Source organism: Hyposmocoma kahamanoa, unplaced genomic scaffold, assembly GCF_003589595.1.
Source record: "Hyposmocoma kahamanoa isolate Upper Pololo Valley unplaced genomic scaffold, ASM358959v1 67, whole genome shotgun sequence".
Lineage (NCBI taxonomy): Eukaryota > Metazoa > Arthropoda > Insecta > Lepidoptera > Cosmopterigidae > Hyposmocoma > Hyposmocoma kahamanoa.
The window spans coordinates 1,623,299-1,638,758 of NW_020653855.1; the positions used below are offsets into that span (position 1 = coordinate 1,623,299).

The window sequence follows — 15,460 nt, forward strand, 5'->3', positions numbered from 1 at the left end:
AGTAAATAAAACCTTATTATAAAATAACCACACACAAAACCATGGATTACCAATGGCATAAAATTGAACCGACGAGATCCTTAACAGTTTAAGAAAATAAATACTGTAAATACGCGTTGGAAAAGGAACTTTAAAACTATGATAATGTGTTTCAAATTAAAAAAGTATTTGTTTTAAATACTCGTAAATTTTCATAAATTTTTACAAACTACTAAAATAACGCCTGACACTTTTTATGTTGCAAGCCGGCGTCCACGCGCATTTGCGTGTCGAATTTGACTGAATACATGTTTTGAATAAAATGTTTTTGTACCAAGACGGTAAATTACATTGAACCGTGGTGCATGACTTTCGAATTTTTTTACGGGGACAGGGATGTATTCACATGTGAACTGATTGTAGTTCATTGTTAGGTACGTCACCAATTCGATCCGCTTGTAAATTTATATAGAACCTAACTCAGGTCTTTAAAAGCGAGATAACAAATGTTATAAGTATTATTATACTTCATATTCATGTGTTACGTTGAAGTTTCAAAGAGTTACCTCCAGAGCTTCCACGACGACTATTTTTTGATACACAATCGCAATAAAAACACGTGTTAAGAGTCTATTAGATACTACCTGAAATGGCCTTGGTTGATTACGCATAACAGTGAAAATGTTGAATCAATCAGCGGACCACCCGTGCCGGACTGCGTTGCCACAGTTGGACGGTCAGTTCAATACCGTCCCGCACTAAAAAGTTTGGCAATTCGTTCTTATGCCGAACCATCAAATTGTGGAACCAACTCCCGGCGCATGTATTCCCTCCCCTCTATAACATCGGGTCCTTCAAACGTAGTGTGAAGAAGCATTTGGCCAGACCGGCAAAATGATAGTGACGGAGTGAAGATATTTGTGTTTTCCATCCGTTACTCTCATCTCTGGACTGTATTCGCACTTTCCATCAGGCGCGGTGCAGTCATTTTGCCGAGTCACAATTAAAAAAAAAAAAAAAAAAATCACTTTGGAAAAATATAAAGTAAAATCGAAGATAAATTATACACTAGTAATAATCGGTGTGAAAATTCGATTCCTAAAAATAATCATGATAGAAAAAAACAAAAACTTACCTCGAAATTTTACAAGAATTCCGCTGTATTCATTAGCTACTTTATATATACCATTGATTATTTTATATCAACTGACCTAAATAGAACACGTATATACTATACGATATTGACTTACAAATAAATGGACGACGGGTCTAATACAAAAACCACGAAAAATATGTCCCAAGGCAACATATTTAAACGTATTGACATGTCAAGGAATATGAAAAAGCTAAAACGTTGAATTTAAATTGTAATGTCATCGCAGTACTGTCTAATTTTGCTTGCTTCGCTGTCAGTCGAACAAACGAAGACTAGAGCGTGAATGACGCTCTGTATACGATTTTAACGCTCTATAAGTTCGGGCACTTTTTAGCGCGGACCCGACGTCCATATAATTGTAAGTCAAAATACGATATACATTTTTCAAATGGTTCTAATTTTGCTTGTAAAAAAATACATTCTGAAATAAAACCAGTGTCCCTACCGCTTGACCCAAGCAAAATGAACCGTATTAGTATGGGAAAAATTTGAATATGACCTAAGGTAAGTATAGACTCTTACCGCGTCGAAAACGCGTGCTCATGTGAACGGTAGTAAAGCTAATCATTCGAATGGGCAAATTATTCATTCAAATCGAATCCAAGCTAGCCTCCTTTTACCATCGGACATCCTGACGTACGGCGGAATATCATCCTTACTTGGTCGAAATTACCCTCAGGCGTCAGGAATGGAATTCCCTGCCTACGACTGTGTTTTCGAACTCATACAACCCGGGTATCTCTAAGGTGCGACTGAATAGGCATTTTCTGGGCGAGCTCGTTCCGTCGTAGATCCTATCGACACATCCGTAGAACAAAGATCTATGTGTAAGACTACTTGTTCTCAGGACATAAAACATTTCGTTCGTTCTTCTTCGCTTTGGATGTCAGATCGACCGTTGTTCGATTTTATATTTCCGAAACGAAATAAGATTTATAAATTCTCATACACATAGGCCTTAGTTTGAATAACGAAATTATTCTCGTAACGTACTTATACTCTTTTCGCTATATAATCACATCGGACTCTGTTCTTCGGATAAGTCGCTATCTTTGCTCCAGAGCTAGGTAGTGGAGTAAGTCCGATATGTCAAAAGGGGCTAGGTGATCACGAGTATCGTTGTCTATGGAATCTATGGATTACTAATGATTGAACATTTAGATAAGTCGAATACGAAAATTAGTATTACTAATTTGTCATTCGAATGACAGTATTAGTAATTACTAACGAGTCGAGTCGGCAAACCTATGATCTCAAAGAGCTTGTCAACAAGTTCCCGGCGCGGCGTTAAATGAGTGTCATCTACGGTGATTTACGTACAAAATTCTCCGTTATTCGCTCAAAGTTACGCGATAAATGTCTACCGCTGAGTGTATCGCCGACAGTGCAAGAAACAAGTCTTTTATTTCATTACAACGCTTGTACAATCCCGGCATTTGGTTCCGCAAGACTGCACACGGCGGGCAATCTTATTTTCACCTCTCTGAGCGCGTGCTTAGGTTCCGTTTACCTCATAGAAAGCGCCTGGTGTCGTTAGTTAGGTTTAGTGGGCCAAATACCATAGGTATTTTCGATTTTGTATGAGAGTGATATATCTGTTACGTAGTACCTATTCATTAATCTGTGGCGAAACGCCCGTTGAACGCTCGTCATGTGAACATACTCAATTAAGTATTTAATTAAGTAACTAATTAAGTCTTGAAACAAACTTGTTGTTTATGTAGTTAGTAATAATAATATAATCTTGCGAGGTAGTCAATATTTTAAAAATAACCCAGTATATTTAATTTTTAAACCTGAGTCCGTCTCTGTTCTCAATGAGCGTTATTATTGAAGGAAAACAAGTCGATTTAAAGGCACGAAAACTCGTGTCACCGCATGGAACGAAAATTGGGGACAATACTTTTTGAACTTCATTTTGATGAGATTATAATCAAGACATCATTGTCTCGCGGTCGATTTCCGGCTAAATCAATTTAGGATCGAATTGGAAACCAAATGCTGATAGACTGACCAACGCAGCAGTTTATGGATTCCCATGGAGACTTTCGCTTCCACATTTATATGAACGGCTGTGGAGTGGAACCACTTTTTTATGGACCTCATAAAAAAGCTTTAAGTCTATAGGCTATAGAGTGAGCAAAACTTGGCATTTCTCTACGTGATCGAATCAGAAATGAGGAGGTCCGTAGAAGAACGACAGCTCAAAGGGTTAGCAAGTTGAAGTGGCAGTGTGCCGGGCACATAGGTCGTAGAAGTGATGGCTGTTGGGGCAGAAAGGTTCTAGAATGCAGACCACGAACCGGAAGGCGTTCAGTGGGACGACCACCTAACTAGATGGACGGATGACGTAGTAAGGGCAGCGGGTAACCGATGGAAGCACGCCGCGTCCGATCGACTAGTCTGGAAATCTTTGGGGGAGGGCTATGTTCAGCAGTGGACGTCTTCCGGCTGATATGACAATGTGGAGTGGAATACCCTGCGCAGACTTGTTCCCTGAACGGTATAACTTGGGCCTTTTCAAGGCGAGAGTGAATAGGCATTATTATGGCGTGCATGCTACATTGTCGACATCATCATTACTTTCAACCAGGTGAAATGGTGGTTAAATGCGCACTCATACTTTATTTTTAAAAACTAGTCCTAGATACTGACACTATTACTTACCACAAAAAAAACAAATTATTGATCACACACAAGATCCATAACGGTACATAAATAATTTAAAACTAATATGGACAAAGGAGGCTTTGTCGATAAGAGCGATGTCTGCTGAACAACACATTTGTGACAGAGGAAAACTAAACAGAGTGCGAGACGTAGTGTGTTACCACTTACCATTACCATTATTTTGTCTGTAGGTTTGTCACAGTCTGATTTCCATCGTGAATATTTTTAAAACATATGAGCTATCAGTTACTGTTAGATTTGGAAGTTAAATTTTAATATTGGCAGTTTTGATGTTTCTTTCATTTATTTAACTTAAAAGTGAGTATGTAGTCTGTAGTAGTGTTTTGGAAGTTTAGATTTCAAATTAAGGATTGTTTTTAGAAATATGTGTACGATTTTTACACATCTTCCGGTTTTCAGTGTACACGGCTAGGGGATATTATTCCACGTCTTTGACATGTAAAATATATTTACTATATTATTGTTTTACCTTCTCAAACTCAGGTATTTCTTCCTTTTCCTCCTTTTTCTTTCCTTTCTTTTTGCCTTTTGTAGGCTTTTCTTCTTTCGGTTGTTCCGGTTCTTCTTCCTTGATCTCTTCTAAAAAAGTTAAGAAAAAAAATTACTTAGTACAGTTTAAAGTAAATTATCGAGTTATTTTGATAATTAAAAGTTTGAGACTTTGAAACGTTTGTAGATTTCGGCATTAATATTCGTGATATCCATAAAAAATATTTTTCTCATGATTATATATCACTTGAGTCAAATTTACAAAAATCGAGCCAAATTTACACAAATTGAGGCAAATTTACATTTGGTTAAACTTGTGTAAATGTGGCAAATGGAGCTAATTGCTTGATCCCCAAGTTTGCTGAGTCTGGGACAAGTGTCTGGAACCACATATAAGACAATTTCGCATACTAGGTACGCGAGGGTCTCCTTAATTGGGAAGCACTGCAATATTCGTTAGTTCTTTCAAACTTACAAGGGCTCATAAACCTTTAAATACTCTTAAGAGTAAACCCGAATAAAAAGGTTTAAACTTTTTTTTAACCTTTGCTGTTTATTCTGGAACTTACCTATAGGTAAAGATTCTTCAGAAAACTGGACTTCAACCACTTTGACATCCTCTTCTTCTAATTCCTGAAAAAATGGTAATGGGAAATAATTACTATGTTGTGTATTAAGCATTTTCCAATACATAATGGTTGTCACCATTATGTATTGAAAAATGCTAAATGTTTATATCACTCTAGTTGTACAATTTCTACACTCACATTAGGGTCAACAGTCTTGTTTTTATACAAAAACGTTTTGCATATTTAGTCATTTAGGTATGAATCTTAGAGTTTCATTGGCAACATTACAAATATAATAAGTTTGAGTTTATTACGTTAGCTATTTATACCTATAAATTCTTTGTCACATTTTCTTATACATACGTATGGAAATGTCAGCATTAGCAGTCTTACTTATAAATACTATTTAATAGGAAATGAAACTATTTTTCCGGATTTAAATCGCGTATATAAGTTTTTACAAACAAACCGACGTTTCGGGCCCTTTACAGGCCCCATGGTCACGGTGGACTGAGGTGGTACAGTCTTCAACCAGTTATGTCTAACATTGATTTTGAGACTTCGTGTAAACAAGCCTGCAGTTTGCGAGCATGTCATGGATAAACCTACACATTCAATGAAGTTTGAAAAACCCCAGGCCTTGCAAAAGAAGTCCGTTATCTACCCAGGATGCTGCGAGAGGCCATTGAAATTAAAAAACATCCTAATTTCAACAGGGACTCCGTACCACCAGTTTGGGATCCAGTATTTCCTCTAATGAAAAATCCCAAACAGACATAAGACTGCAGTACTAATTGATATGTTTTAGTTTATTCTAATTTCTATTAATAATTAATAATAAATTGAACTTAAAAATTCATTCGATAAAATAATTTGTAAAACTTAATATAGCGTAAATTGGAATATTTTCTTTGTAAAATTAAAAATAAGATATTTAATTAATAGCTGTTGTAACTATAGTGGAAAAATAGGGTGGTTTGCATCAATGTTAGACATAACTGGTTGAAGACTGTACCACCTCAGTCAACCGTGACCATGGGACCTGTAAAGGGCCCGAAACGTTGGTTTGTTTGAAAAAACAAATATACGCGATTTAAATCCGGAGAAATAGTTTCATTTCCTATGTGTAACAATCGCGAAAACCTAAGAACTCAATACTATTTAACTTTGAATAACGCTTTAAGCAATGTTTAAACGAATTATTACATTATAAATATTGATTGGTGCTAAATGATTGATTAATATGTTTTTTAAATAGTGTCAACTTAAATATCATAGAGACCTTGTTTAACTCGCTAACTTGCAAGATGGCTGGCATTAATCAGCTGTTAGCAGGTTAGAAAATGGCAATGAGTTAAGCAGATTTGTTTTAACTGTTATTGTGAGAAAGGTCTCGTCCCACTCACAAATTTACAATACTTATTTATCGAGACAAACATCGTCCTTAAATCAATTTTTAGATTTTCGCTCCAAATGTCAAATTACAGCCATGTGATAGCATTTTTTTTTCTGCTTTTTTGGCTTTCTGTAGCTATTAATCTCCTACTGTTGCCACGGTAATTATTTTTTCTCATCTTTTTATATAGGTAATAGAAAGTTAAGTAGGTAGTGTTTAAAATCTTAAATAACGCTTAACTAAATAATAATTAAAGGGTTGTTTAGTGGTTTTTTATAAGTAATGATGTTAGTGTTTTAAATGTCATAACTTGTTTGTATAGCAAATATAATGTGACAGCCTAAACTAACAAAAACTTTTCGAGGGCGAAAATGTCAAACGCTATAGTAAGAATTAGGGTTAAATTATGCTCCCTGCGGTACTCTACGATTTAAAATCTTTTAGTATTTTGGAGCTTGAAGGAAGTTGTTAATTGAGATATCGAAAAACAAATTAAAAAGAAAGCAAAATTGTTCCGTCAAATGTAATAAGAATTGTGTTGTATTTACATATTGAAGCACATAAACCAACAGTCGCGCGTTAATATTTCAGTTCAAAAAACCGACCTTTGCACAACACGAATACACTAAAGTATTTGTATGAAAACAAGACTTCATTAAGACTGTTGCAAGTTGTCACACTGTAATTAAAACTATAATTATTGGTCAGTTTGATAATCACGTACATTGTAGCGATACGATTGGCCCATTTGAACTGTTGTGTGTGACGTTGAGACCACGCCATTGGTTACTGAATTTACTACTACATTATTGACTAGGTAAATAAATACCATGGAGAAGAGGAACCAAAAAATGAGTTTGTTTAGTTATAATGACAACTTACTCCCTTCTTCTTCTTTTTCTTCTTTTTAGGCTCTGGGAACAACATAATGAAATCAATAATATCAGAGGAAGAACTTTGTTCAAATTCACTGAAGATCACAAGAACCAATAAAAACTAGTGTTATATTTCTTTGGCTCAATAAGCAGCCACCTCTACGCCCCTATCTATTGTCTTTAGCAAGTTTTCGCGGGTGCAGCTGGTCGGACACAGTCATCGAGTATATAACCAGAAATAGAGACGAAATGTCATTTCATTTGTTTAAAAACTATTCTGCTATATCATTACTGTGACAACTGCGCTCCGATTGGCCAGCCTGAATTCGAAATTTATTACAATAAATACATAATATTTTTGGAATATACGGAGACGTACACACAGGTCAGTTGTTGACCTGTCTTTATTTCAATGCAAATGTGAGTTGATATTTATAAGTGATGTATCACTGATGAGTTACCAGGAATGTGTAGCCCTTATTTCGTCTCTATTACTGGTTATATACTCGATGGACACAGTAGCCATGAGAGCAAGTGTGATATACTTTGTTAGGGGTCCGCAAGCATAATGGTTTTGTGTCGTGTCGATATATACCGCAGTTCAATTAAATTGTTATTCTCTGAACCTTTCCAGTAAAGCTAGTTTCCATTAATATTAGTAGAGTACGGCACCCTTTAAAAGGGTGAACAAAAAGTAAAAGGTGGAAAAGAGTGACCTGACTTGACCTCCTCTTTTATTCATGACATACTAATTGGACAACTTGGGTTCAGTTGGAAAGCGTGTCAGGATGCTTATGTATCCCCCCGAAGGGGTTCCCGCCTTGTCGTGGCGGGGGGGCTCTAGTAGCCGTGGTCGATTTCATCCCACGGTGAAGCTAAGAGGAACCCACGGGGCCGGCCGATGGTGCTAGGCTGGCCCGAGGAGGAGGGCGTTCCGCGCGGGGCTCGTTTGGCCAGCGGGACCGCGCGGATGCGCGAGGAGGAGGGTCGCGGGGGGAGAGACGTGTCGGTGTGTCGTTGCCGCTCGTCCTGTTCTCCGCGACCCTAGCGGGGCTGCACCGCTTTCAATGATGCAGTGGCGGCGGGGCCGCGGGGGAATAGACGTGTCGGTGTGTTGTTGCCGCTCGTCCTATCCTCCGCGGTCGAACGTGGGCGGTTGGCCCGTGGTGGGCGCTCCAAGGGACTCTCTTCGGAGAGTCCGCGCGGAAGCGCGTTAGGTGTTGCGGCGGAGCCTGCCATCAGATCCGCCGCGGGGGCTGGGGGAGCAGCCACTGAACTTCACAGTTGAGTGGATGCTGTCCTGGCCCCCCATGGCCCCTGGGTAGCGGACTCGGGGGAGTTCGTTGCCCAGCATAAAGGGGCCCGGGATGGAAGGCTCGTCTGGTGTTCGGCGAACCTTACATTCGGAGTCGGGGGACCGATGTGTCTCCCTTCTCGAGGAGGGGCTGCGCAGGGCGCGGTCAGTCGCTGGTGGGGGCGCGGACGAATGCAACAGCGTACCCGTACCCCCACCTACAGCGGAGAGGAGGAACACTCCGGGGGTTTAGTGCGGTCGGGCCGCTCCCCTTCAGGGTTCAGCCCAGTCCCACATAACCCCGGCTCTGCCCCCGCGGGGCCGGGGTATCTGTAAGCGGATTCCCCCGGATTTAAAAAAAAAATGCTTATGTATAATGTCCTACAGGATTCTCATGTGGGGTATAGCGGCAGACATTCCAACCATAATTGTATTACAAAAACGAGCGATTGTTCTGTGTACCGTTTAGGTTTAGGTGTAGGTAGGTTCTCGGGCTTCTCTCAGAGAAAAGTTTAAGGAGACTGGTATTACGACTGTGGCATCACAGTACATTTACTTCAAATATTTTAAATGTGCGTAAAAATAGAACATAATTTCAATACGAAAAAAGTCATCCATAATATTAATCTTAGAGCTAAGTCCAAACTCATGGTACCACGATTTCGTTTAACCAAGGTAAACGACTTTTTTATGGCGAACTGTATACATTTCTACAATAAGATTCCAGAGCATATATTAAGATTATAATTTCATAAGTTTAAAAAGTACATTAAAAATATTTTGATTGAAAAGTCATATTACAAAATCGAAGACTACGTGTTAGATAAAGATGTACCCAGATTCCACACAAATTTGATTCAAAGTGTATTCCATAGCTTTTAAGTTTATTTGTAAAGAGCAATCCCTAGAGTTTCTTGCTCGTTCTTCTCAGGGAAGTCAGCGTAGTGAACGAGCAGTAGCTTAAATGTGATGTTTACAAGTGTAAATTAATTTTACCATTTAATCATAATAAATGATTTTGAATTTGACTTTGACCATGGGTGAGTTGGTTTTAGAACAGGCGAAGCTGCACAGCTTTGAACACCGCCGTAAAGTTGCTTGCCTATCGATTTTCTACAGGATATATCACGGCGGGTGTGCGACGGAAGGAAAGGAGGGGAGGGAAGAGAGAGCGACTTTTCAAAACCAGAATGCTGTAATGCTCACATTACAATTTGGGGGCAGAAATGGGTTACAGTATTTTAACACCCCATATGCGCCACACGCCCTGCTCCATAGGTCAAGCCGGTATTGTTCCTAGCTTTACTAATATTTGTTATTTTAAGTTTTTTTTATTTATTGAATGTTACAAATCGAAATGTTACGAAAAGACCAGAGGCACATAGAAAAATTTCTAATGTCTGCTAGTTTATTCCTTAGCTTATTTGGCAGAGCGTCTGGCATGGATCGCTTGAGGGCGCATCGAATCCACCCGGGTACAATAAATTTTTCTTAGTGTTTTGATCTTTTTTATATAATAATTAATCACTAACTTTTACCAATTTTTTTATATCAGTCCGTAGCAGCGTAATTTAAGCGTAAAAAATTAAAGAATATTCTAGATGTTATCCGATATCTTTCTTTGTGGCCGTCGTGTTCCACCATTGCCTTGCACTCTAGGGTAGTGTTACTTAAGTGTGTATGTAATCATAGTACAGCGAATTCAAAGGGTATTACATAAGCGTTTAGGTTTATTTAAAAACATCAGCCCCTACATCTGCTCGTTCTTCTCAGGGAAGTCAGCACAGTGAACGAGCAGCTTAAAAGTACGCTTTCAAGTGTATATCTATGGAGTAAATGATTATTTGACTTTAATAGGGAGCTCTATCTGTTTCACGTACCTGCTTTCATTTAAAGAAATGACAAGAATACCGTAACAACTACATTCTCATTTCCTAAGGGTAGACAATACGTACACTTACCTACATGCTCAAATACACACACTGTTTTAAATTCATAAATTACAACAAGTAAAAAGGGCAATACGTCACAAAACTTAACGATGTATGCAGTGTATTGTCGTTTTCTTTGTTGCTAAGGGAGTAAGAAGTATTGACAAAATATTTCGATATAAAGATTTAGGTCAGGGGGTTGTAAACCCTAAAGCATGACAAAGAACACCTTTCTTAATGTACAAAGCGGCGGCAGATGTTTCTAATGTAAATTGATTACCGAGTTTGTCGGTGAGATTAGCAGTAGCAAAGGAAATAAACTTAATACCGCAAACACGTTGCAGGTTGAGGAACATCTGAATCTTTGCGAATTAAAGCTCTGAGTGGCATTGGAACTGTTATGGACAGGCGTGTCGCTTGCCACCAGGACCACGACGAACACGTCCCGTCATTTAGTATTATTAAAAACAAAAGCTCCGACTGCCCTACGAGGTTATGCAAATGTGTGCTTTCTTGACTTATATCGTACATTATCTAGTTTGTTGTTACTCAATTGATATAAAGATCATTATCCTATGTACAAACAATTTCATTATAAAAATTCGCACCCATTAATTTCCATGGCAATGCAAATTGACCAATACAGTTCTGTTTTTAATAATATTTTATGCAATCATTGCTTATTGAGAGTTTTTAAAGTTGAGCACCGTGTTTAGGTCACGAGACTTTCCCGTGGCCTAAGTAATAGGTGCGAGATTTTAAGGCCTAATTATGTAATGATTGCGTACAATATGTTTTCTACGAGTAAATAAAATAATGAAACAGGATCAATATTGATGTACATATTAAACAAAAGCAAAATTTTTTTTTGTGTAAAGAAATTTGATCCAGAACTAAAAAGAGCGCTTTTATGTTTATGAAATTATAGGACAGATTAAAGTACAAGAGCAGGAAAAATATGTTATGGATAAATAAATGTGATACGAGAGCGTTGCGGCGCGGAAGAACATGTATTCACAAAGGTAGAGAAAGGGATGCTTAGATGGTTCGGACATGTAGAAAGAATGAATGAAAGAAGATTGACGAAACAGATTTATAAGGCGAGTGTGAGCAGGCAAGTTGGCATGGGCCGACTATGGCGAACTTACCGTGATCAAATTGAGGCCATCCTAAAGAAAGGCCAGGTCAACAGTACCCTTAACGTTTGCGTTGATGAGGCGAAAGATGTGTGTCAGGATCGTAGGAAGTAGAAGACTGTTGTGTCTGCATACACCGATGGGAAAAAGGTGTGAAGTATATGTATGTATGGATAAATACCTTCCACAACGGGTAACTCAGGAAGCTCCTCAAAAGAAGCTGAGGTATAGGAGGTATCAGTGAACTGAATTTCTTCACGCTGCTCCTCTTCCTCCACGACAGGCTCAGGTTCAGGTTCTGCAAAGTGTATTGTGATCAAATTGCGCTGGAGCAGTCAAAAGGCATATTAGGGGATGAATACGGTTTATTAAACTTCACCCACTTTCCGTATTTAAATCAACAATCAGTCAACCGTGGCCATGGGACCTGTAAAGGGCTCGAAACGTTGGTTTGTTTGAAAAAACACATATGCGCGATTTAAATCCGGAATAACATTTTCATTTTCTAAGTTATAATTATTGTCTTGTTTCTTTAATGGTACGTAAATTCAACTTTCCGTCATTCTGCCAACAAAGCAAAGTTTTTGCAGGGAAAATAAAATGTTTTTCGTGTTTTTAGAATATAACATCGATAACCCAACAACAAAAATGGTGTTTGTTACATGGTTTTTGTCGGTCGAAGTCCGAAGTTGAACAATTCGAACAATATTCACAGGTACACAACAATGACTTCAAACTTATAACTCTCCTCTTTTTGCGGCGTGGATTAAAAACATCAAATTTATAAGAAGAAACACATACATACCTTGCATGAGTTCATCCTGAAAATAAACAGGAAAACATGTGATTAGATCTGTCTAATTTTTGGGTACTCATTGATCGGTATGAACGCCCTAGTGAAAACCTATGATCTAGCCCTTGAACGCCAATAGCGGGTTTTATTCTGACACTCTCTCGCGCGTGATACAGCAATTAGATTGAGCGCGTGTGTAAAGACGTTGGAAGGAAAAAGGTCTCCATTCCTTGAGAATATATTTTTATGAGTAGCATTAACGCAATAACTAGATACACTTTACACAATGCGGCATGAGTGAGAAAAATACTATAGTAGTATAGAATTTATACATAAAAGTCTAGAATCTAAGAGTTAATAGGGTTAGTACTTTGCACGCGCGCGAGTGTTGTAAAAATTTCATAGCGGTCTTACTAAAACCACCACGAAAATTACTACGTAAGTCTTAATTATTGACTCGTTAAATCAGCAGTTTAATCTTCAAATGAAATGTATAAATAATTTTAGTGCACTACATCGACGTACGTACGAGCCATGGAGCGAGCAATGCTCGGCATTTCTCTACGTGATCGAATCAAAATGAGGAGATCCGTAGAAGAACGAAAGTCACCTACATAGCCCAAAGGATTAGCAAGTTGAAGAGGCAGTGGGCAGAGCACATAGGTCGTAGAACTGACGGCCGTTGGAGCAGAAAGGTTCTCGAATGGAGATCACAAACCGGAAGGCATTCAGTGGTACAGCCTTCTACTAGATAGACGGATTACCAGCATGCTGATTTTGATTCAATTTGGAATCGACCCGATCGGGTAGTCTCGAGATCAGACGAGTTTCTGAGAAGAAGAACCTGATTCCTACTATATCTTTCTAATTTGTGAGTTAAAGCAACTATTGTTCCGATTTGAAATGTCAAAAGTTACCGATCGGCCAGTTGTGAATCGCAATTACGCGTATTGACTCGGAAAAGACGCAGTTTCCGATCGGGAGAGGCAATCAAAATCAAGCTGCTGGCTTAGAATAATAACGCATAGAAACCTAGTCCGCACACGCTAAGTGAGGCAAATTGAAGCGCGCCCAAAGGGCCTACACGTGCGGGCAGGCCTTCAGTGCTCAAGGTCAACTTGCACCGCGAACAGCTCAAGAATTTTAGCTAAAAATGACGAAATGTGCGGCAAATGAGTGTAAAAATACGTCAGACAAACATAAAATAGATACTGACATCACATTCCACAAGGAAGTAACGCGTTTCAACTTGTATTTTTATATAAATATTCACTAAAACCGAAAATTACTACTAAAACTAGCCTACATGAATTTGATTTTTGCCTCACTTGTGACAGTTCCTTTGATATGAAACTATCATTCTATGCGTTATTATTCTAAGGCTGCTAGTAAGGGCGGCGGGTAACCGATGAATGCACGTCGCGTCCGATCGGCTGGCCTGGGAATCTTTGGGGGAGGCCTACGTTCAGCAGTGGACGTCTTCTGACTCATATGATGATGACTACATCGACGTGCCATTGAAGAGCAGACCAAAAAATTGCAATGGCAGTTGAGTAGCTCGATGGTTAACCACACTCTAGCTTTTTGCAGAATATCAAACGTACAAAATCCAGCCATTGATACTATCGACACTTAGCTGAGGTGATTTAAAATTAGCAGACTTGGGAGCCAGGTCATTCGTGATTTACTTATATTACATACCTTTTTCTTTTTGCCTTTTTCTTTCTTCGGCGCCATTTTGTGAACAAAAATATGTATAGAAGAAAGAAACAAAGATTCAACGAATTTTTAATATCACGGCAATGAGTTTTAAAAAATAAATTTGTTTGTTTGGAATAGATAAACAAATCGGCAGTTTGTTGACAAAATTTTGACTGATCATCCACGATTAACTATTATTTTTGTCAAAATTTTAAATTGAGAATTTTACTAACTTTTTTTAATTAGCGACGCGTTCAGTATTTACGATTATATTTCAATCAACTATTTTTTTTTAAATATACAATCGTAGAGACCAGATGTCCACTGCTGAACATAGGTCCGCGACCTATAGCGAAAGTAAAAGATGAGCTCGGTCCACATGTATTTATTAGTTTTTTTTATAACATCCAGAATTTCAAAAACCTTTCCCACGCTAGCGTGAAAAAAACGCATTTGCGCGCAGATTTCTAATGAGAAAGAAAGCCTTTCAGAGCTAGTGAGGTGAAAAGAAAATTATTGTTTTTTTTTTATAATATTAAGTGACGGGCCGAACAAGTTGCAACAGTTGCAGTGCCAGGGTCCAGGGCCTATACACATATATATTATATGTATATGTGTATAGGCATATTACGTGAAGTTGAGTTTTACATGACGATTAATAAGCACGTCCGCTAGTTTCGAGAATTTTGATGGACAGGCGCGCTGCAAATATGCTAATTTTCTTGAAATCATTGGTCATTGTAATTTCTTTGAGACTCTACTGAGAACATATTGCAATTATGAGAATAATTGTTATTCTCATAAAATCTAATGCAATGGCTGTTGAATTTCAATAGAAAGTCAGTGGAAAGGCGTTGATGGCATTCATTCATTAAATTACCACGATGGATGTTGCCCATCGAGTATATAATCAGAACTTCTATTTCTGATGGCAACTCATCAGGCAAATGGGCCTTATATCACTTTTAAATATCAACTCACGTTTGCGCTGAAATCACAAATTACAAAACTGAAATAGTACAGCGCCAACAACTGACCTGTATGTACGTCTCCGTATATTCCAAAAATATTCCGTATTTATTGTAATAAAGATAGATATCTCTAACTATGGGGGCTGTTCCATTCGGTGGTGCGGGAAAAACAGCACAACATCTAATTACAAAACAAACGGAATCATATTTCATCGGTAATTCAATATGTAATTTAATTAAATTTTTATTGAATTGATATTCAAATTATTTTTTTTTTTTTGTGAAATTACTCCACTAGTTTGTTATAATTATTAATACAAAGATCGAACACTCAGAAAAAACACTCAGAAAAATTCCTTCGATCCGGTCGGATTCGAACCGACGTCTTCTTGCATACCGTGCCAGACGCTATACCAACTAAGCCACGGAACGAACCAACGGACCTCACGAATCCTTCTATGTGCTTGCGTCGTGTCTTT

The 15,460-nt window shown here is 38.3% G+C and overlaps 1 protein-coding gene across 1 annotated transcript in view; it reads right to left on the minus strand.

The window, feature by feature from the left end:
* The window catches only part of LOC113232262 (axonemal 84 kDa protein-like), an 83,703-nt gene extending 69,544 nt beyond the window's left edge, over positions 1 to 14,159 (minus strand). Inside the window, exons 1-6 of the mRNA XM_026466933.1 lie at positions 14,011 to 14,159; positions 12,322 to 12,337; positions 11,698 to 11,814; positions 7,163 to 7,194; positions 4,885 to 4,948; positions 4,296 to 4,387 (exon numbers count right to left, since the gene is read on the minus strand). Of these exons, the coding sequence (XP_026322718.1) occupies positions 4,296 to 4,387; positions 4,885 to 4,948; positions 7,163 to 7,194; positions 11,698 to 11,814; positions 12,322 to 12,337; positions 14,011 to 14,046 (357 nt within the window). The 5' untranslated portion in view covers positions 14,047 to 14,159. The remainder of the gene's footprint in view (positions 1 to 4,295; positions 4,388 to 4,884; positions 4,949 to 7,162; positions 7,195 to 11,697; positions 11,815 to 12,321; positions 12,338 to 14,010) is intronic.
* Between the last annotated feature and the right edge of the window lie 1,301 nt (positions 14,160 to 15,460).